Below are 23,408 nucleotides of genomic sequence, written 5' to 3'. Positions count from 1 at the left end.
CGGGAATGGAGAGACCATTCGTGCGGCTGCAGGAGGCGGCTTAACTTGTCTGCCAGGCAGTTGTGTTCGCCCTGGATGTAAACAGCATGAAGAAAGATGTTGTGGCGGAATGCCCAATTTCAAAAGCGAAGAGCCTCCTTGCAGAGAGACAGGGAACCCGTACCCCCCTGCTTGTTGACGTAATACATCGCTACCTGGTTGATCCTGAAGCAAATGGCGGAAGGCCACCATGGCACTGTAAATGGCTCGAAGCTCCAACAAGTTGATGTGGCATCGACAGTCCGCACTTGACGAAAGGCCCTGCGTACGCAGACCGTCGAGATGTGCCCACCAAGCATACGCCGAGGAGTCCGTTGTCAGGACCTTGTGATGCTGAGGAGCGAGAAAGAGCAACACTCTGGAAAGATTGGAAGAGCTGGTCCACCAACGGAGCGAGCATTTCAAGGAAGGAGTCACCGCAATGTGATGAGAAGCGAGATCCCGATCTTGTCGCCACTGAGAGGCCAGAGTCCACTGAGGGACCCTTAGATGCAGCCTCGTGAACGGTGTGACATGCACGGTGGAGACCATGTGTCCCAAGAGGACCATCATCTGCTTGGCCGAGACCGAAGTCCGCAGGGAAACCTGCTGGCTCAGCCGCACGAGTGTGGCCTGCCGAGGGGGAGGCAGGAATGACCGGAGGCGAACCGTGTCCAGCACGGCCCCGGTAAATTGGAGGGACTGATAGGGACACAACTGAGACTTTGGGAAGTTCACCTCGAACACTCAGTCCCAATTGAAGATGAAAGTGAGGTTATTCAAACCTTAACAAGTCAAAACTCTACCTCACTCTATGAGAAAAGGGATTCGAAAGGGTTTAAAAGGCTAACTCTCAAAAATTGAGATATGCCAAACCATCCATATTTGATATGTTGTGTATTTTTAACACTTGCTGTGATCTGTCATTCTCCAATCCTTCCAGAAGTAAAGCAAATCAACAGCGTTTGATATTTCAATCATTTATTAATTCTTCATAATGCAGAGTTACTAGCATACCCCCTTTTAGGTAGCTGCTCTGCTAAGTACGAAAACCCTGACCCAGAATCAGGTCTACGAATGATTTAGCACCGGGTTCCCCACGAACGTGCGGTGCGCTACGGGAGAGAGGCGGCCCCCTCCTGTCTGCGCTCCGGTCATGCTAGTAAGTCTGCATTATGAAGAATTAATAAATGATTGACATATCAGACGCTGTTGATTTGCTTTACTTTTGGAAGGATTGGAGAATGACAGATCACAGCAAGTGTTAAAAATACACAACATATCAAATATGGATGGTTTGGCAAATCTCAATTTTTGAGAGTTAGCCCTTTAAACCCTTTCGAATCCCTTTTCTCATAGAGTGAGGTGGAGTTTTGACTTGTTAAAGTTCACCTCGAACCCCAGACTCTGAAGCAAGTCCGAGGTAATGCGGGCCCAGTTCTGGTAGAAAGCCCAGACACGGCCCCCGATAGGAAGAGGGGCGGGTTCCAGGTCTGAGGGGGCCAGCCCCCTTCCGCTCAGCCAGTCAAAAAGACGGCGCGGGCTTAGACACAGCCAGGGTCTGAGGTTTAGGAGGAGCCCGCTGCTGCTGCTGGCGCCGAGGAGGCGGACGAGAGAAGGCAGACGTAGACTTCTGCGGGTACCGCCGGGGCGGCAGCCGATAAGCCTTAGGAGGAGTGGGCTTCGGCTTGGGCCGCACCAAAGATGCAAAGGAACGCCCGTGCTCCGAGAGGCGCTTAGTGGCCGCCTCAATCGAGTCATCAAAGAGTTCATTCCCCAAACAGGGAAGATTGGCCAAGCGATCCTGAAGGTTGGGATCCATGTCAAGGATACGGAGCCACGCCAAACGGCGCATGGCAACCGCAAAGGCGTGGACCCGAGAGGAAAGCTCGAAAGCATCGTAAGCCGCATGGAACATGTGCAGACGAAGCTGCAAAAGAGAGAGTCCACCAGCTGCCCAAACTCCGCGCGGCGGAAGACGGGCAAGTCACCCTGAAAAGCGGGCAAGGACTTTACCAGGACCTTAAGATACGAGGTGAACGTAAAATTATAATTTAAGACCCGGTTGGCCATCATTGAGTTTTGGTAGAGACGTCTGCCAAACTTATCCATCGTCCTCCCCTCCCGGCCAGGTGGGACAGCCGCGGAGACCCTAGAGGGATGAGACTTTTTCAGAGAAGATTCCACCAGCAGGGACTGGTGGGAAAGTTGCGCCTTCTCAAACTCCGGGCAGGGAACGGTCCAGTATCTAGACTCCATTTTGGACGGAATGGCCGGGACCGCATAGGGGGTCTCCAAATTCCGGAAGAAAGCCTGGTGCAGCACCGGATTCAAAGGGAGCCGCAAAGACTCCCGAGGAGGACAAGGGAGGTCCATCTCCTCCAAAAACTCCTTGGTGTATTTAGAGTTGGACTTCCCCATGTCCTGAACAAACCGGGTGAAGGAAGATGGGCGACTGTCTGACCGGCCCTCGAGGGGGGGTGGTCGAATGAGACCGAGGTGCCGCCGAAAAAGAGGGAGAAGCCTCCCGAGAGTAATAAAGCGGTCTATCTGTGCCCTGCCCCAAGCCGCCCCGCTAAGGGAACGCGGCGGGGTCGAGGACTGCTGACGCCTCGAGTACTCCTGAGGCAAGGACCCCGGGGTCCGAGGCACCGAGGTCCGCCGACGCTACATGTCCCGCGAAAAAGAAGGGGACCCCCTCGAAGCCGCGGCCTCCTGGAGTGGAGCCCCGGACCGGGCAGGCGACTTGAACAACCGGGGATTGGACAAAGACAACTCCGAGACCCGGAGATCTCCAACAGCGCGAACACCCGGGGACCGACCCCGCCTCGGGGGGAAGTCCCGGGGTCGCTTCCTCAAACGGCGAGATGGGGTCTAGGCACGCCCCGACCGGCACTTCGACCGAGGGCGCCCCGAGGGCGAAGAATGCCTCGAGAATCGAGGCGAAGAGTCCAAGGAAGAAAGACGCCGAGACCGACGCTCAGGCTGGTCCGGCACAAATGAGGCCAAGGCCGGGGTCAAGTGGGCCAAAGCCGAGGAGAGCTCCGAGGATATCATGGCCCTCAACATATCCTGGAACACGGGCACCGAGAGCATAGAAGGCATATCAGGTGTAGTGGTGCATTCCATCGAGGGTGACCTGGAAGATGAGTATTCCCTGGAGGCGGAAGCACGCTTTGAGGGCTTGGACAGTCTCGATGAGGCCAGGGGAAGAGCACTCCCACCATGGACGGCCGGAGACTCCGAGGTTGGCTTCTTCGCCAGTGCCGACCCTGAAGAAGAAAGAGGGGACTTAATCGGAGCCGAGGTCTTCGAGGCCAAGGTCGATCCCTTTGAGGCTGAGGTCTGCTTACTCGGGGCCGAGGTCTTCGAGGCCGACATCGAGGCTGGGGCCGAGGTCGAGACAGGAGCCAAAACCAGGGCCTGCTCCACCGCAAAAAGCTCAGCCATGCGGGCCCGACGAAGACGGAGGGCACGGGTCTGAAAAGTGGCACAACTGGGGCAAGAGTCAGTCGGGTGGTCAGCCCCCAGACACAAAATACACCAACGATGCGGGTTGGTTATGGACAGCAGCCGACCGCACTGGGTGCACTTTTTGAACCCAGTAAGGGGCCGGGACATAGGGAAAAAACAGGCCGTGGCCGATCGGGGCAAACTGGGAGCCCCCAGATGCCGAACCGAATATCCTGAAGAAAAAGAAAAAAAAAAGGTGCACAGCAACTCCTGCACGAAAACAACGAAGCCGCGGTGCTAGAAAGGCACTTGAACACGGAGAGAAAAACAACAGGGCTTTCTGGCTCCATGGAAGACCACGAGGAGGGGATGCGCCCTCTAGTGGAGCGGGAAGGCACACACATGCGTGGTGCAGCACCAGCAATCTTGAAATCTTCAATCAAGTTTGCTTGAAAAGCTGTCCGCGTCGGGGCTCCGTGGATGATGTCACCCACATGTAGAGAATATGCTGCCTGCTTGTCCTGGGATAAGATGCTTGAATGTAAGACAGAAAGAGTTGAGATGGACGTTTAGTCAATGATGTTCTGCATAAGTAAACTTGAAGAACTCTTCCACAATCTAACGAATGAGATGAATTATCAGTGATGTCAAAATATGTTGGTAACGCGATTGGTTCATTAATATGAAATGAAGAAACTTTGGATGTGTTCTCAATATTACTTTCCCTCTTTGATTTTAAGTCCCACTGTAGTAGACACATTTGCAAATGTGCATATGGAACAGTATGAACCGATGCTGCCATGTGTCCCAAAAGGCGCAAGTGTGCTGCTGAGACAAACGGCTTGGAGAACAAGCCCTGAGCCAATTGCAAAATGGTATGTTGATGGGTCTTAGGCAGATATGCTGTCACTAAAGGGGTGTAGATTAAAGCCCCTATATATTCCAGTGACTAAGTTGGTTGAAGAATTGACTTTTCGAAATTAAAGGACCCAAAGATTGCATGAGCTGGATTGTCTTTGTAAGAAACTGAAGTACTGCTTCTGGTGATGGAGCTACTAGAAGCCAATCGTCCAGGTATGGAAATATGGAGATGTTTTGCTACCTCAGATGAGCTGCTATCACCGCCATATGTTTTGTAAAGACCAGAAGTGCTGAAGACAGACCGAATGGTAGTACTTTGTACCAACACGTTGTCGCATATGAACCGTAGGAATTGATGGAAAGATGGACAAATTGGAATATGAGCATGTTCGTCCTTGAGAGCTAGAGATACCATCCAGTCGTTGTGACACAAATGAGGCAGAATTGTGGAAAGTGTATGCATTCTGAATTTTTCTTTCAGAATATGGCTGGTGAGTCCCACCTACACAGGAACAGGAAGTTACTTCAGAGAAAGCAGGATGTGATAATAGAGAAAGCCTCTGGATCCGACCAGTGCTATCACCACCACGAAGGTACTATAAGGTAGGAAGACCGCCTGAAGGGAAGAGAAAGGGAATCAAGATGAAGTGCAGAGCTGCCCAATGATTGGGTTGACTGTGGACTGCAGCTACACCACTGATAAGTGAGGCTTGAGCGACATACTACCCCTGGTAAGATTGGGGCTTCTTTGGCTGCTGGAAGGTGAGAGGCAAATGTACAACTGCTCCCCACCTCCCCCCCCCCCCCTTCCGCTATATCTCTGGAAAATGGTGCTGGTATGTTGTATGTTATGTAATGCTAGAGAGTTACATAAGAACATAAGAAATTGCCTCCACTGGGTCAGACCAGAGGTCCACCGCGCCCAGCAGTCCGCTCCCGCGGCGGCCCATCAGGTCCATGACCTGTAAGGTGACCGGTGTCTAAACCCTTTTAATCCCCTTGTCCTTCCCTCTAAGCCCTTTCATAACTTATCTCTACCTCTATCTGTATCCTTCAACCCCTGTGTCCTTCAGGAATTTATCCAATCCTTCCTTGAAGCCTGGTAGGGTACTCTGTCTTATTACAGCCTCTGGAAGCGCATTCCAGGTGTCCACCACCCTTTGAGTGAAAAAGAATTTCCTAGCATTGGTTCTAAACCTGTCCCCTTTCAATTTCTCCAAGTGCCCCCTTGTTCTTGTGGTTCCCAATAGGCTGAAGAATCTGTCCCTTTCCACCTTCTCTATACCTTTCTTATTTTTTTTTTAAATTCTTTATTCATTTTCGTATGTTACAACAAGTGTAGCAAATAAACTCATTTAAAACTTAAAGATACACACTTGATTAACTCTCATATAAGCATCAAATTTAACATTTCATTACAAATTAAAATTCTATAATATTTTAAATATTATGAAAGAAATCTAACATTTATATCATTCTTATTGAATCTAATAATCCCTCCCCCTCCCTACCTATTCATTAAATCATAAAATCATCCTTACTGTGGAATTATTGAAATACTCATGTATTATATAACAACAACAAGTAAAACCCACCCTTTTCCCCCCTAATCAAATACCTTAACAATTTTGGATATTTGTTCGTTTCACATCGAGGATTTTTGGACACATGGTTTTTCACTGTTAAGTTCCAGCAGTTTTTTCTTTGGGGACTCACTTTTATTTCATTGTTGGATTGGAACCAGCGGTACAAACTTGGAGTACAGTTTGTTCATTTTAAGATCTTTGCACCTGCATCACCATTTCTTCATTTAGTGAAGTTACAGCTTTGGATCCTGGACTGTTTGAATGTTGATATCATCTAAATTCAGCTAAGTACCATCTGCAATTTAATTATTATTTTTTTTGCTTTTGTAAGTTGACTATTATAGTCCAGATTTATATATTCAACAAACAATAAATAGGTTGGTAGGCAGGTGAGTGCAATGATGTAGACTCAGTACATCTTTATTCTACAAACCCGCTGGTTTTGAATAAGATAATACACTGAGCACTCAAATTTAAATTTAAATTTTATTCAAGTACTACATTATTGAATTCACTTTTTCAGATTTTGATACTAATAACATGACTGAGACGTAAAGGAAACATAAGTCTCCACTCTAACCAGAACCAATCTGGTATATTGTCAGTGGGCTCTGGGAGGATCCAATACATACCTTGATGCAAAATATAGGCTTGATGATACCTATAAAAGTTAGGAAAATTTACCCCACCCTCCATAATTGGCCTTTGCAATGACACTAAAGCGATTCTAGGATTTTTACCAAGCCAAATAAATTTTGTCAAAATCCTATTTAATTTTTTATAAAAAGATTCCTGAAAGAAAACTGGTAACATCCCCATCTGGTAACAAACTACAGGCAAAATCATCATTTTTACAGTTTGTACTCTTCCCCACCAAGATAAATGCAAAGGATTCCATTGCTCACTCAATTCTGTCACCTTTTGTAATAGACATTTTTCATTCATTTTCATTGTTTCATCCAGTGTTTTTGTAATCCAAATTCCTAAATATTTTATACCATCTTCCTTCCAAACAAAAGAAAATGCATCAAATAAACCTTTTGTACAATGTATATTCCATGGAAGAATTTCTGATTTATTCCAATTTATCTTATATCCTGAGAATTTTCCAAATCTCTCAATCAACTCAAGCAAACATGGATTCTGGATTCCTCAAATACAGCAAGCAAACATAGATTCTGGATTTCTCAAATACAGCAAGATATCATCTGCATACGCTGATACTTTATATTCTCTATCTGAATATGGTATACTTTGTATTTCCTTCACCTGTTGAATAGCCAATAATAAGGGTTCCAAAACAATATCAAACAGCAAAGGAGACAAGGGACAACCTTGTCTAACCCCCCTCTGCAAACTAAAACGTTCTGAAAAAGTATTATTAATATATAACCTAGCAGTTGGGGAGCTATACAACGTTTGTATTATTTGTATGAATCCCTTTCATGATCTTGAAAGTCTCTATCATGTCTCCTCTGAGTCTCTGCTTTTCCAGGGAGAAGAGCCCCAGCCTTTCCAACCTGTCTGCGTAAGAAAGGTTCTCCATCCCTTTTACCATTTTCGTCGCTCTCCTCTGAACCCTCTCAAGCATTGCCATGTCCTTCTTGAGGTATGGTGACCAAAATTGGACACAGTATCCAGATGCGGGCGTGATACAACGGCATGATGACTTCCTTCGTCCTGGTCTTAATTCCCCTCTTAATAATACCCAACATTCTGTTCGCTTTCTTTGAGGCTGCTGCACATTGTGCAATTGATTTCATTGTTGCATCCACCAGCACACCCAAGTCTTTTTCAAGGTTACTTTCCCCTAGCACTGATCCCCCCATTTTGTAACTGAACATTGGATTTTTCTTCCCTATATGCATGACTTTGCATTTCTCTATATTGAAGTTCATTTGCCATTTATTTGCCCACTTTTCCAGTTTGTTTAGGTCCCTTTGTAGGTCTTCACATTCTTCCGCTGTTCTAACCCTGCTACAGAGTTTGGTGTCATCCGCAAACTTTATAACTTCACACTTCGTCCCCTTTTCCAGGTCATTTATGAATACATTGAACAGTAGCAGTCTGAGCACCGACCCCTGCGGAACACCGCTTGTGACCCTTCTCCAGTCTGAGTAGTGGCCCTTCACTCCAACCCTTTGCATTAAGTACATCAAAATTTGTAGCCTTCCCACCCACCCCACCCCCTTTTCCCTCTCCAACCCTACCCTGGTGCTGTGGTGTAAACAAAATTTATAAAAAGACTTCCTCTCTATTATGTCCTATGTCATGCTCCCTGTCTAACAGCAGCTCTGGCAGGCTACACACTTCAAATCTGACATATTGAAATCACAAATAGAAAATACAATTATTTTTTTCTACCTTCCACAGCTATATCCAACATTTGTTTCTTTCCATCTCTCGCTCCCTGCCTTTTGCCCTGGGTCAAACCTTCCCCTCCATTATGATGTGCAACACTTCTTTCTCCCTATGCACCCTCTCCCTCCCCTCCACCATATATAGGATTTCTCCCTCACCCTTTTCTACCTCTTCTCTCCCTTCCACCCAACAACTCTACCTCTTCCCTCCCATCCATTCCCCTGTGTACTAGCTCCCAAACCCTCTCATCCTCTTATGCAGTAGTTTCCCCGATCAGCACCCCACCTCCAAGGCCTCCTCCGCCCTAACAGCCCATTCCGAACGATGCAGCTGCTTCAGGAGGCCTCGGAGGTATATCAAGTCTCACAGGGAAAGGAAGGGGGGAGGGCTGAATCGGTGAGTCCGATTTTTCGGACGAAGAGATGTGAATCGGGCTGCACCAGTGCGCGGCACCCCCGCCCCTCGGCTCTTAAGAGGGCACGCGGGCCGCCCGCGTTCTAACGCTAGTGAGCGGCACGCGGCACTCCTAAACCGCCCCCGATGAGGCCGTCGTTGCCTGCGCGCGAGATTCGTCAACGGCTGAGCCCCTATGGCGGTGGAGGAGGAGACGATGGCGGCGAAACGGTTCTTGTGCTTGGTCGTGGCGGCTCTTTTTCCTCTCTCTGCTAAAGGTGCGGGTGTGCCGGAGATCACCGACCCGGAGTTCATTAAGGTGCACGTGGACACGCATAACACGTACCGTTCTTTGGTCAATCCACCGGCGAGCAACATGCTTTACATGGTGAGGAAACGAGTGGCCGCTTGGATATCTTTCTGAGTGACTCTTGCCCGCTGTGGTGCGGACTTTTCGCTTCGTGAATTGAATCCCTGTTTTCGTTGACACGGCCTACTGGAAGGCTGTAGTAGGGTCACTAAAATACCTCAGGCCGAATCGAGCCCTCTGGTGGTCTGACGTGCCAACTTACTTATTTTATTTATTAACGGGCACATTTCATGAAGAGATTCACCCAAAGTGGTTTACTAGTAATCTGATGCTCTTAGCACATTTGTAAAATCCAGACCCCCCCCTGACACGCCCCCTCATTCCCTAGTCCTTCCCCAAATCCCCCCCCCCCCCCGCTGCTTGCCCTGGTCGAGCAGGAGGGCATCCGCGCGGATGCGATGACGTCAGATAGCATGCGCGAATGACCTCTTGCCTGACACAATTCTGGGGAGGAGATTTTCAAAACCCAAAGTTGTGGGTTTTGAAAAGCTGTCTGGGGAAATCCGGACATCTGGTAACCCTAACCCTCTCGCCCTCCCCCCCCCCCTCTTTTCCAGTTACAAACCCTTCACGCGCATGCCCCTCTTCTCTTCCCCCATACCTCTAGCTGAAGTTGTTCGTAAAAGTCAACAACGTGTTCTTCGCGACCCTGTCGGCTCTCCCACTGATTTCACTTCCAGGTTCCACGCATAGGAAGTGACGTCAGAGGGAGAGCCGACGGGGTCGCGAGCAGCACATTGTCGACCACCACGAGCAACATCTTAAATTAGACGTACAGGGGAAGGGAAGGGGTTGCATGCAGCAAACTTGATCATGGAAGGAATGGGGAGGGTCTGTGGCAGGCGGGATTGGGGAAGGAGTGGGGGGGGGGTGCCACCCACCCTCGCTGAATCACTAACTTAAGTATTTCCCTCTCTGTCCTCCAACTTTCTAATTTCTGTGCATCTTTGTGCCTTTGATTTGCAGGAGAGAGGAAGGTAAGGAAGTGTGTGATAGCCAAACAATAATCCACACATTTCAAGAGGATGGATTTTACAATCTAATCATAGGGTGCTACAGTTAGGACTGGATTAACCCTATATTGGGCACTAGACAAACACATTTGTGGGGTCCCTAGTATGGTCCCCCACCCCAAACAGGGTCTCATTCGACTCATACATTTGTTGGCCCCTAGTATGCATTACTCCTTTTCTCACCTCCTGAGTTTCGACTGTTTTCTCTCAGACCCTTCCTATCCTGGATATTTGTTCATGGCTATCCTTTCACATTTCATCTCTTTAAAGAAAGTACAGTACAGTATAGAGAAAGCTATAGGGCCTAGTTCTAGGTGTGGCAGCTGCAGCAGGTTAGAAGTAAGCATTGGACAAATTCTATAAAGGATGTCTGAAAGTTAGGCATTTAGACATCTAATGGCAAAATGCTGAGTGTAATTCTATAATGTATAGTCATCCTACAGCGAATCGCTCTCAGCGAGTCTAGATGTCTCTAAATAGTTAGAAGTCCTTTACAGAATCACTTTTTAGGGGCTACTTTTACGAAGGTGCGCTAGCGTTTTTAGCGCACGCACCAGATTAGCACGTGCTATAGCGCACACTAGCCGAAAATAGAAACATAGAAAGATGACGGCAGAAAAGGGCTATAGCCCATCAAGTCTGCCCACTCTACTGACCCACCCCAATAAGTCTAGATGCTAGTGATTCGTCCTACGTAGGGATCCCATGTACATGTCCCATTTACTCTTAAAGTCAAGCACGCCGGTGGCCTCGACCACCTTCACCGGAAGCTTATTCCAGTGATCCACCACCCTTTCCGTGAAAAAATACTTCCTGGTGTCACTACTAAATTTCCCCCCTCTGAGTTTAAGCGGATGCCCTCTTGTGGTCGAGGGTCCTTTGGGGAAGAGGATGTCGTCTTCCACCTCGACACGTCCTGTGATGTATTTAAATGTCTCGATCATGTCCCCCCTCTCCCTGCGTTCCTGTAGAGCCGCAGTCTGCTCAGTCTCTCTTCGTACGATAGACCCTTGAACCCCAAGATCATCCTAGTGGCCATCCGCTGAACCGACTTGACTCTAAGCACGTCTTTACGGTAATGTGGCCTCCAGAATTGCACATAGTATTCCAGATGAGGTCTCACCATGGTTTTGTACAGCGGCATTATGACTTCAGGTTTCCGACTGACAAAACTTCTATTGATACATCCCATCATTTGCCTTGCCTTGGATGTGGCCTTCTCTACCTGCTTGGCAGCCTTCATGTCTGCACTGATGATTACTCCCAAATCTCGTTCTACTGAGGTTCTAGCTAATGTTACTCCATTTAAGGTGTAAGTTCTGCATGGATTTCTGCTACCGAGGTGCATGACCTTACATTTCGTAGCATTGAAGCCTAGCTGCCATGTCGAGGACCAGTTTTCCAACATACGAAGGTCCTATGTCATACTATCCTGTAAAAAGCTTTCACTTACTATGTTGCACAGTTTTGCGTCGTCGGCGAACAATGTTACTTTACCCTGTAGCCCTCGTGTCAAGTCCCTTCTGAATATATTAAAAAGGAGAGGACCCAGGACCGAGCCCTGCGGCACTCCGCTGGTCACCTCCGATGTTTCAGAGAGGGTACCGTTGACCATCACCCTCTGAAGTCTACCACTCAGCCAATCATTGACCCATGCAGTTATAGTCTCACCCAACCCCATTGATTTCATCTTGTTTAGTAGCCTGCGGTGTGGGACGCTGTCAAAAGCTTTGCTGAAATCCAAATACACTATATCCAGAGACTCTCCTGAGTCCAACTTTCCTGTTACCCAATCAAAGAAGCTGATGAGGTTGGATTGACACGACCTACCCTTAGTGAATCCATGTTGACTAGGATCCCTGAGATTCCCCTCATCCAAGATCGTGTCCAACTTACGTTTAATTAGTGTTTCCATGAGTTTACATACTATCGATGTGAGACTCACCGGTCGGTAATTCGCAGCCTCTGCCCTGCATCCCTTTTTATGCAGAGGAACAACATTCGCTGTTTTCCATTCCAGGGGGACTCTCCCCTTCTTTAGGGAGAGATTGAAGAGCATGGCTAATGGTTCCGCCAGGACCTCGCACAGCTCTCTGAGCACTCTTGGGTGCAATTCGTCTGGACCCATGGCTTTGCTCACCTGGAGTCTTGACAATTCGCTGTAGACATCAGCTGGTGTGAACTCAAAATTCTGAAATGGGTCTTCCGCGCTTGACATTGCTTCCAGATGTGGCCCTTTCCCTGGTGCCTCGCAGGTAAAAACCGAGCAGAAGTATTCATTCAGTATTTTGGCTTTATCGGAATCTGTTTCCGCGTAATTCCCGTCCGGTGTTCTGAGGCGTACTATCCCGTTTGTGTTTTTTTTCCTGTCACTAATGTACCTGAAGAAGGATTTGTCCCCTTTCTTAATGTTTTTTGCTAGAGATTCTTCCACTGCAAGCTTGGCCTCCCTGACTGCTGTTTTGACTGCTGCAGACCTGGCCCTATATTCAATGTTAGTTGACCTGTTCCCGTACGTTTGTATGAAAGAAATGCTCTTTTTTTCTCCTTGACGAGGTGCGAGACCTCTTCAGTGAGCCATTGGGGTTTTTTGTTTCTTTGTTGTTTATGTACCAATTTTATGTAGCGGATAGTTGCCTCATGTAGGGTCAATTTCAGGTTTGACCACATGGCTTCCACATTATCAGTTGCTTCTTGATCCTGCAGCGTCTGCTGGACGAAATCTCCCATACGTGCGAAATCAGTGCCCCGGAAATTGAGTACCCTCGTTTTAGTTTGTGATTTAGGGAAACCTTTCCTGAGGTTGAACCATACCATGTTATGGTCACTGGTAGCTAGCGTCTCTCCCACTGAGACCTCCGAGACACTCTCGCCGTTTGTAAGTACGAGGTCTAGGATGGCCTCGGCCCTAGTGGGCTCTATCACCATTTGTTTGAGCTGTACTCCCTTCATGGACGTCAAAATCCTCCTGCTGCCACAAGTTGTTGCTGAGAGTGTGTTCCAGTCTACATCGGGCATGTTGAAGTCCCCTAGCAGAACAGTGTCCCCCCGTAGAATAATATTTTCAACGTCTTCAATCAATTCGTTATCCTTGTCCTCTGTTTGTCTTGGAGGTCTGTATACCACTCCAAGGTACAAGCACTTTTCTCCACCTCTGGCCAGGTTGACCCAGATGGATTCCCTGGTGTACTTAACATCTGTGATCCTGGTTATCTTGATGTTCTCTTTGATGTAAATTGCTACCCTTCCTGTCTTGTCGAAGCAGGTTGTATCCTGGTATAGTTGTATCCCACCCATGGGAGTCCGTGAACCATGTTTCTGATATTGCCACCACGTCTAGGTCGGCATTCACAATTTCTGTTTCCAGTTCTAGAAATTTATTCCCTAAACTATGTGCATTAACATACATAGCTCTCCACTCTGTGCGTTTGTTAAACCCCTGTAGAGAGATTCCTATCTGACTCAAAGTGTCTTCTAGTGAACCTTTAGCATTGAGTGTACTTACCTCGGACTTAGAAGCGCAGTTTTGGATCAACACATCAGGAATGTTTCTTACTGCACTAGTATATAAGTGGGTACCCTCCCCCGACTTACCTAGTTTAAAGCCCTCCGAAGTAGGCGGGCTAAACGGTGTCCGAAGACGTTCTTACCTCTGCTGGTCAGGTGAAGTCCGTCTGGTCCCTGGAGTCCCTGTAGTGCCTCTCCATGATTTAGGAATCCGAAGTTCAGTTCTCGGCACCATTGTTGTAGCCATTCGTTTGTCTTCAGGATGCATTCATCTCTATCTCTTCCCTTGCCCCTAACAGGAAGAATAGAAGAGAATACTACCTGTGCTCCTGTCCGCTTCAGCTTTTCTCCCAGAGCTCCGAAGTCTCTAGCTATGTCCTCCGGCACGTTCCTGGCAGTGTCATTAGTACCGACGTGGATGAGCAGCATGGGAAAGTGGTCCCGGGGGCTGAGAAGTCTGGCGGTCACGTCTCGTATTCTGGCTTCTGGCAGGCAGCAGACCTCCCTCGACTGCATATCCGGTCTGCATATTGGACCCTCGGTGCCTCTCAGCATGGAATCCCCGCTCAAAAGGAGGCGGTAGCGGCTAGCGCACGCTATTCCGCACATTAAGGCCCTAGCGCACCTTCGTAAAAGGAGCCCTAGGTGTCTTCACAACATCTACGGTGTTTCCCTGAAAATAAGACAGTGTCTTATATTCATTTGGGGCCCAAAAAAGGCACAAGGTTTCAAATTTCAAGTTTTATTTTGATTTGATAAATCGCTTATTCAAATTTACTAAGCGAGCTACAGTAAAATAAAAATGAACATACATTTAGACATGCTATTTAAAAATAATGGGTTAGATTAGACTGACAAACTTACAAACTAATTGATACACAAGGGATGGAGGAATAAAGTTATTTTCGGTTAGGCCTTATTTTTTTCATGTACATGATCATCTCTCCCTTCCAGACAATCTACACCCCAGGGTACTCAGAGAGCTGAGTGAAGTTCTGGCTGAACCACTATCCGTACTCTTCAATCTTTCCATGCGCACGGGAAAAGTACCCCTAGACTGGAAAACAGCTAACGTAATTCCACTCCACAAAAAGGGCTGCAGAGCAGAGACAGGAAATTACAGACCGGTGAGTCTTACATCCATAGTGTGCAAACTCATGGAAACACTGATCAAACAGAAACTTGACAAAATTCTAGACGAGGAAAATTTACGTGATCCACATCAACACGGATTTACCAGGGGAAGGTCCTGCCAATCTAATCTGATTGACTTCTTTGACTGGGTGACCAGTCATCTGGATGCCGGTGAGTCCCTGGACGTGATATATTTGGACTTCAGCAAAGCTTTTGATAGCGTCCCACACCGCAGGCTGTTGAACAAACTAAACTCGATGGGATTAGGGGATACATTCACTACATGGGTAAGGGATTGGCTAGATGGTAGGCTTCAAAGGGTGATGGTAAACGGTACCCCCTCCAAAACGTCAGCAGTGATGAGTGGAGTACCTCAGGGCTCCGTCTTAGGGCCGATTCTATTCAATTTATTCATAGGAGATTTGACCCAAGGGCTTAGAGGAAAAGTATCACTGTTTGCCGACGATGCCAAACTATGCAACATAGTTGGCAAAAGCAGTGTGCCTGACTTTATGACGCAGGACCTAAGACAGCTGGAACAGTGGTCATCAACTTGGCAGCTAGGCTTCAATGCTAAAAAATGTAAAGTAATGCACCTAGGCAAAAAAAATCCACACTAAATGGTGAAACCTTGTCCAGGACCACGGTGGAACGTGATTTAGGAGTGATCATTAGCGATGATATGAAGGCTGCCAATCAAGTAGAGAAGGCTTCGTCCAAGGCAAGACAAATGATGGGCTGTATCCGTAGGGGTTTTGTCAGCAGAAAACCTGAAGTCATAATGCCACTGTATAGATCCCTGGTGAGACCTCATCTCGAGTATTGTGTTCAATTCTGGAGACCACACTACCGGAAAGATGTGTTGAGAATTGAGTCGGTTCAGCGAATGGCTACCAGGATGGTCTTGGGGCTCAGGGATCTCACGTATGAAGAAAGGTTAAAAAAACTGCGGATGTACTCACTGGAGGAGCGAAGAGAGAGGGGGGACATGATTGAGACCTTTAAGTATATCACGGGGCGTATAGAGGTGAAAGATGATATCTTCAGTCTTACAGAGCCCTCGGTAACCAGAGGACACTCACTGAAAATCAGGGGAGGGAAATTTCAAGGTGATGCTAGGAAGTACTTCTTCACCGAAAGGGTGGTCGATCATTGGAACGAGCTGCCTCAGCGGGTGATTGAGGCCAGCAGCATGTCAGATTTTAAGAGAAAATGGGATATTCATGTGGGGTCTATAGGGGAGTGAGAATCAGGGAGTGGGTCATTGGTATGGGCAGACTCGATGGGCTATGACCCTTTTCTGCCGTCAATTTCTATGTTTCTATGTTTCCTCTCCTTCACCCCAATTCTTCCTCTTTCCTTTCCCTTACATGTGCAACATCTATCCTCCCCTCTCACCCATCCCCTTGTGCCTTCCCTCTGCAGCATCTTTCTATCCCTCCCATCCCCCTATGCAGCAGAACCCTTGCACAGCTTCCATCCTTCCCTCCCTCCCATCCCTTGTGCAGCTGAACCCTTTGCCCAGCTTCCATCCTTCCCTCCCTCCCATCCCTTGTGCAGCAGAACCCTTGAGCAGGCGCCCCCATTGCGCAGCCGAACTCCCGCTGACCCTCCATCCTTCCCTCCCAACCGATCCCCGCCTGTCGGGTGTGCAGCAGGGCTCGAAATGGGAACCAGAGACGGAGACTCAGCACGGGGCAGGGTGCGGAAAGATCGCTCCTGCCCCGTACACCGCTGGGTTTAAAAATGGCGCAAAAGGGGGTTAGTTTAAAAAGTGGATAAAAAAAGGTTAGTCGGCTGGGATAGGAGACAGGAGGCAACCCTCCTGTCCCAGCCTGCCGTATCTTCCGGGAGGGGTGGATCTTCATCGTATGATGACCCCGAATATAGAATGAGACCCCCTTTTTTGGGCCATTTTTTTGGCCAAACAATCTCGTCCTATATTTGAGTATATACGGTAATCCAAATTTCCTTGGATAAATACCTTTGAAACTGTTCTCCATATGTATAACCATGGCAATGCATTTATAAATTGTAATAAAAAGTTTCTTGAATTTGAATATTCTACAGACCTGGGATCCAAGCTTAGCAAGAGTAGCAAGATCATGGGGAAGAAGATGTGTGTTTGAACATAATCGTTACCTACATTCTGGGAAAATTCATCCTACATTCAAGTTTGCTGGAGAAAACCTGTGGAAGGGTGGTGGCTATCCTGGTCATTATTCTATTTCTGCATGGCATGCTGAAGTTAAGAATTATGATTATGCAAGACATAAATGTACAGACGTATGTGGTCATTATACTCAGGTACATACATCATTTTATTCTAAACTTGAAATTTTGCGGACCTAATTTTATAATAGGGCACATCAGAAATCCACCTACTTCAAGCCTATTTTATAAAGTCAGCATCCAGATATCCCAAGCATTTTCACTATTCCTTCATGGGAAGAATTTTTGGTAAGAGCGGATAGCATAGCTGGTTTTAAGAAAGGTTTGGACAATTTCCTGGAGAAAAAGTCCATAGTCTGTTATTGAGAAAGATGGGAGAAGCCACTGCTAGCATGGAATGTTGCTACTCTTTTTGGGTTTTTGCCAGGTACTAGTGACCTGGATTGGCCACCGTGAGAACGGGCTACTGGGCTTGATGAACCATTAATCTGACCCAGTAAGGCTATTTTTATGTTCTTAAGCCAACAGCTTTCAAAAAAGTGATCCTAAGACGTAATCATTGGTCCTCCAGAATAGTGAAATTATTTTCAAATGATCAAATTTTATATCAACTCCAAAATGTATTATCCCAGGACAAGCAGGCAGCATATTCTCGACATATGGGTGACGTCATCCACGGAGCCCTGACGCGGACAGCTTTTCAAGCAAACTTGATTGAAGATCTCAAGTTTGCTAGTACTGCACCGCGTATGTGCGTGCCTTCCCGCTCAGCTAGAGGGTACATCTCCTCAACGTGGTCTTCAGTTCTTAGTTTTCCGCGGAGCCAGAAAGCACTGTCTCTCTTCTCTGCGATCCTAAGTGCCTTTCTTGCACTGCGGCTTCGTTTCTTTGTTTTTCCAGTCGGAAATCACTGTGCGCTGCATTTCTTATTTTCTTTGTTTTTCCAAACGAAAAAAAAAAGATTTTTGTTTTTTTCCTCCATTGACCTACAACCGGGGACTCCCGGTTCTTCGAGGCCGCAGCTTGTTCTCTCTGCCCCATGTCCCGGCCTCTCACCGGGTTCAAGAAGTGCACACAGTGCGATTGGGTTATTTCCATCACAGACCCACACCGTTGGTGTATCCTTTGCCTGGGGGTTGATCACCCTACGGACTCTTGCCCTCGCTGTGCCACTCTTCAACCTCGGGCCAAGATTCTGGACCTCTTCGCAATGGAAGCGGGTCCTACCTCGACAATCGATGTTTCATAATTATCAAAATGTCATTATTTCAAATATTATAACACTATTTATCCAATATTATTGGAAAAAATAAAACTATAGCTGAAGCTACTTAGCAGGTGGTGGTCTCAGTAAAAACAGTCATGTTTTGAGCAAACTGCTTTGCTTCATGCCATTGCCCTGAAGCAGAGCAGGTCCAGTTTCATCCCTAGCAGAATGACTATCTTTGTAGAGAAAGAGGGGAAGGAAGGAGGGAAAGTGTGGCTGCATTTCACTGCTGTCTATGGAGAACCCCTGTTACAGGTAAGCAACTTCGCTTTCTCCGGAGACAAGCAGATGAGTCCCTAGCTAGTTAATAAAAAAGGGTGGAGAACGGCAATTATGGAGCAAAAATGTTTCTGAGAGCAGATTGACTAAAACGAGTATCTTGAGCTGTGCTTTGGTCTAGGCCAGGGGTACCCACACTTTTTGGGCTTGCGAGCTACTTTTAAAATGACCAAGTCAAAATGATCTATCAACAATACGAACATAAGAATTGCCATCTCCGGATCAGACCCCGGGTCCATCAAGTCCGGTGATCCGCTCACGCGGAGGCCCCGCCAGGTGTACCCTGGCATGGTTTTAGTCCCCATATCACTGTATGCTTCTCAAGGGAGATGTGCATCTAATTTACCCTTACCCATATCACTCTATGCCACTCTTAAGGAGATGTGCATCTAGTTTACCCTTAAATCCTAGCACACTGTACTCAGAGAAAATGTTAATTATCATTTATATTCTGGGGGTTTTTTTCAAAGAGGTCAAGGCAGATGAGACTACGCAATGTCACCTCAGTAACAACCATACAAAAATAGACAAATATATTCCCTTTTTACTAAACTGCAATAGGAGTTTTTAGCGCAGGGAGCTGCGCTGAATGCCCTGCGCTGCTCTCGACGCTCATAGGCTCCCTGCGCTAAAAAGTCCTATTGCAATTTAATATTTAATAATAGTGCAAAATATAGACTGCAGATATAAATTCTCAAAACGGACACATTTTGATCACTAAATTGAAAATAAAATCATTTTTCCTACCTTTGTCTGGTGATTTCACGAGTCTCTGGTTGCACATTCTTCTTCTTACTATGCATCCAATATTTCTTCCCTTCTTTCAACCTCCTGTATGCTTCCTCTCGTCCAGACCTCATTCCCTTCCCCCAACTTTTTCATCCTTTCTCCCTGCCCCCGCCCCTTTCTCTCTGTATCCCTGTCCCCCCTTTCTTTCGTTCTGTTTCCCTTCTATTTCCCTTCATTCTTTGTGTCTCCCTGCCTGCCCCCTTTCTTTCTCCCTGCCCTTCCCCATGCCACTGCCGCAGCCATTGGGGAACAAGCCCCCAAGCCACCGCTGCCCCAAGCTCTCCCTGCAGATTAGAAGCGTTGGGCCGACCAGCGTTCCTCTCCCCGACGTCAGTTCTGCCATCAAAGAGGAAGTTCCGGTCCAGCCAGGCAACGATTGGCTGGCCCGGAACTTCCTCTCCAACGGCAGAATTGACTTGACGTCAGGGAGAGGAAGGCAACACGAGTCCATCACAGAGCCCAGAATGGGCTCTGCGATCAACTCGCATTGCCTTCGTGTTCTACTGGTCGATCACGATCGGCGTATTGGGCACCCCTGGTCTAGGCATGCTTTGAAAAGATATGAATAGAAGACCAGGTTGCTGCTTTGCAGATATCGTGACTAGGTATTGATCGAAAACTTGCTATTGAAGTAGCTGTTGCACGTAATTGATGTGCTCCCATGCGGTCTGGAGCAGGTTGGTTTGCTCTTTTGTAACAGAAGTGAATACAGCAAGAAATCCAAAGGAAAAAAAGGACACGTTTAGAGGCTGGCCTCCCAATGGTGGCTAAGTTATAAGCAATGAAAAGTTGGTTAGTCTGATGCAAGGATGCTGTTGCTTTGAGGTAAAAAGTAATACTCTTCTGCAATCCAAGGAAATGAGCAAATTCTCTAATGGAGAGGAATGTGGAGGTGAGAAAAAAACTGGTAGAATTATACTTTGGTTGACGTGGAAGTCTGAAACAACGAACATGAACTAGTATTTAACAGAGAGAGGAAAAGTCTTTTTGGCTTGTTTATTTTGTTTACACCACAGCGCCAGTGTGGATGGGAGAGGGCAATGGAATCGAAAAATTTTTTCCTGAATCAGACAGCACTAATTCTCACAACCCATCCACCTCCCCTGGTTGGCTTCTTAGCTGGCTTATCTTAATTGAGGGACTGCGTGCCTATGTCAGGCGCGAAGGCATGTGTGATGCGGGCTGATCACTAACTTTCTAAAAATTAAAGTTGCGATTCACTTTTCAAGTGTTCATACTGGGGCTCCATCGATGATGTCACCCATGTGTGAGAATATCTGCCTGCTGTCCCTGGATAACACCTGATATGGTAAGTAACTGCTTTCTAGTTCATCCATACCTGGATGACTGGTTGATTCAAGCAAAGTCGCTACAGGAGAGCACTCGTGTCACGGCTTGGGTGGTGGAGTTCCTGCAGTCGCTGGGTTGGATTGTCAACCTTTCCGAGTCAGTTGACCCCATCTCAGCGCCTGGAGTACCTTAGGGTTCTGTTTGACACCTCCTTGGGGAAGGTCTTCCTCCCAGAGGCCCGGGTAAGCAAATTGCAATCTCAGATTTACCTGCTTATGGCGTCCCAGGGTCCTCGGGCACAGGACTTCCTCCAAGTCTTAGGGTCGATGGCGGCTTCCCGAGACGTGGTGCAGTGGGCTTGGGCTCACATGTGTCCACTTCAGTATGCTCTTCTAAGGAGGTAGTTGTCCCAGAGGCACAGTCAGGATCATCCTGTTCCTCTGAGGGGTTTGGCTCATTGTAGTCTTCATTGGTGGCTCCGGACCTCTCATCTAGTTCAAGGGGTGAGTCTGGATCAGCCACAGTGGACGGTGCTTCTCACAGATGCCAGTCTCGGTTGGGGAGCTCAATGTCTAGGTCACTTGGCTCAGGGCACCTGGTCCACGGAGGAAGCGTCCTGGTCGATCAATGTTCTGGAGACCAGAGCCATCCGTCTGGAGCTGTTACCACCATGGTCAGTGCTAAAACCCATGCTACAGTTTTGTAAAAGGGGGTAGGGGTAAATAAATAAAAGGCATGTCTAAGGTTAGTGCAAGATGGGTTCCAAGAATGCTAATGCTATGTCACAAGGCCATGAGGCTCCAGTGCTGTCAGGAGAACTTGGAGATGTTCTTTGAAGACCAAGTGACTGGAGATGAGACTTGGGTCTATCACAGAGATCCCAAGTCCAAAATGGAGTCAGTGCAGTGTAAGCACAAATCATCCCCCACCCTAAAAAAGTTCAAGACAGATACTTCTGCGGGCAGGTTCGTGACAACTGTCTTCTGGGATGATGAAGGACTTTTTCTTCTGGAGTTCATGCCACACAAGACAACCATAACTGGAGAGAGTTACATCAACATAATGATCGCTTTGCAGAAGTCATTCAAGGAGAAAAGATGAGGAAAACTGTTTCTTCACAAGAATGCACTGGTGTACATGTCATGACAATCACAGGCTTCCATCCGAGAATGTGAATTTCAGTAGCTGAACCATCCACCCTAGTCCTGACCTGGCTCCTTTGGATTATTTTGAATAAATTCTCCATGGACAGTGGTTTTCAAGTGATGAAGACGTTAAGGAAGCTGTGATGTCCTGGTATGAAGGTCAAACAAAAAATTATTTTAAAAGGGATTAAAGTTGTTGCAGGAAAAGTGGATGAAGTGTATGGAGCTATTAGGGGACTATATTGAAAAATAAAAAACTTTTGAAAACTTTTCTTTCCTACAGAGGTAGATAAATTATTGAATTGCTCTTGTATATTGACAGACCAAAGGTCCATCTATCTAAGTATCATGTTTCTAACAATGACCAATCCAGGTTGCAAATACCTAGCAGAATCTCAAAAGCAACAATATGCTATGCTACTTGCCCCACAGGTAAGTAGTGACTTTCCCTAAGTCACAGCCTTAATGGTTTGTGGATTTTAACTTAACAGGAATTTGACAAGATCTTTAATAGAGCTACACATGCTGTTGTTTGGTTTTTTTTTACCACTTCCTCCAGCAGTGAGTTCCAGAGCGTAACTATGCATGGAGTGAAAATTTTCTTCTGTTTTAAGTGTATTACTTTGGAACTTCTTGGCTTGTCCCCTAGTCTGTGCATACTTTTTGAAAAAAGAAACAATTTGCATTTACCTGTTCATGCTACTCAAGATTTTATAGAGTTATTGTCTCCTCTTCCCCAAGCTGAAGATCCCTAACCTGGCAGTAGTAGCAGCAGTTATCCCAGGACAAGCAGGCAGCCTATTCTCAACATGTAGGTGACGTCATCCACGGAGCCCAGATGTGAACAGCTTCGCAGGCAGACTTGCTTGTAGAACTTTAGAAAGTTCGTGTCTCCTCAGTTCTCAGTTTTCCGCGGTGCCGAGAAGTCCTATTTTGAAGCTCTGCGCTACTCAGTTCAACTTCGTGCCTTCTCTCACCGCGACTCGTGTTTTATTTCTTTACAGGGAGGGTCACTGTGTTTTTCTTACACGTTTTATATTTTAAAAAAAATAAAAAGACTTAATTTGATTTTTCTGTCACGGTGGGGCCTGCCTCATGGCCTCAGTTCTCAGTTTTCTGCGGAGCCGAGAAGTCCTACTTCGTGCCTTCTCTCACCGTGGCTTGTGTTTTATTTCTTTACAGGGTCGCTGTGTTTTTCTTGCTCGTTTTATTTTTATTTTTTTTAAAAAGACTTAATTTGATTTTTAATTTCTGTCACAGCGGGGCCTACCTCGCGGCCTCAGCCTGCGGGTTTCGATTAGAGAATGACACACTGACAAAATTCATCACCGTTCCCGTCCCTTCGAATAACCGTGGGAAATAATCACATGTCATTTTTTAGTGTCTATTTCAGCCTCAGTCCTTCTACACCAGCATTCTTCAAAGCAAAGCTTGAGGGTCAGTGGTTGTGGCCTTTCATACTCTGATTCTTCCCTCTCTCCTTAAAGAATGACATGAAGATTGTTTACCGCGGTTATCCGCGGGGACGGGGACGGTGATGAATTTTGTCACCGTGTCATTCTCTAGTTTCGATCTTGCCGAGGCTATTTTTCCATTTATGTCCCGGCCAGTCACAGGCTTCAAGAAGTGTAGCCGTTGCCAGCGCGCGATCTCCCACACTGACCCACATAGGTGGTGTGTTCAGTGTTTGGGACCTGACCATCATCTAGAGTCGTGTGCCTGCTGTGCTACTCTTGAACCTCGAGCCCTCAAAGTCGTCGAGTTTAGGTG

The 23,408-nt window shown here is 47.0% G+C and overlaps 1 protein-coding gene across 4 annotated transcripts in view; it reads left to right on the top strand.

The window, feature by feature from the left end:
• The first annotated feature begins 8,688 nt into the window (after positions 1 to 8,688).
• Positions 8,689 to 23,408, top strand: part of LOC117363345 (GLIPR1-like protein 1) — a 51,060-nt gene continuing 36,340 nt past the window's right edge. Inside the window, exons 1-2 of one of the 4 annotated variants that reach the window (XM_033950888.1) lie at positions 8,689 to 9,060; positions 16,767 to 17,003. In XM_033950888.1, coding sequence (XP_033806779.1) covers positions 8,869 to 9,060; positions 16,767 to 17,003 — 429 coding nt within the window. In that variant the 5' untranslated portion in view covers positions 8,689 to 8,868. The remainder of the gene's footprint in view (positions 9,061 to 16,766; positions 17,004 to 23,408) is intronic. The other 3 variants (XM_033950889.1, XM_033950886.1, XM_033950887.1) reach the window with 3 other exon arrangements.

The sequence above is a fragment of the Geotrypetes seraphini genome, chromosome 7, assembly GCF_902459505.1.
Source record: "Geotrypetes seraphini chromosome 7, aGeoSer1.1, whole genome shotgun sequence".
Lineage (NCBI taxonomy): Eukaryota > Metazoa > Chordata > Amphibia > Gymnophiona > Dermophiidae > Geotrypetes > Geotrypetes seraphini.
Note: the sequence above shows the minus strand (reverse complement) of the source record. Positions and strands in the feature narration are given on the sequence as shown.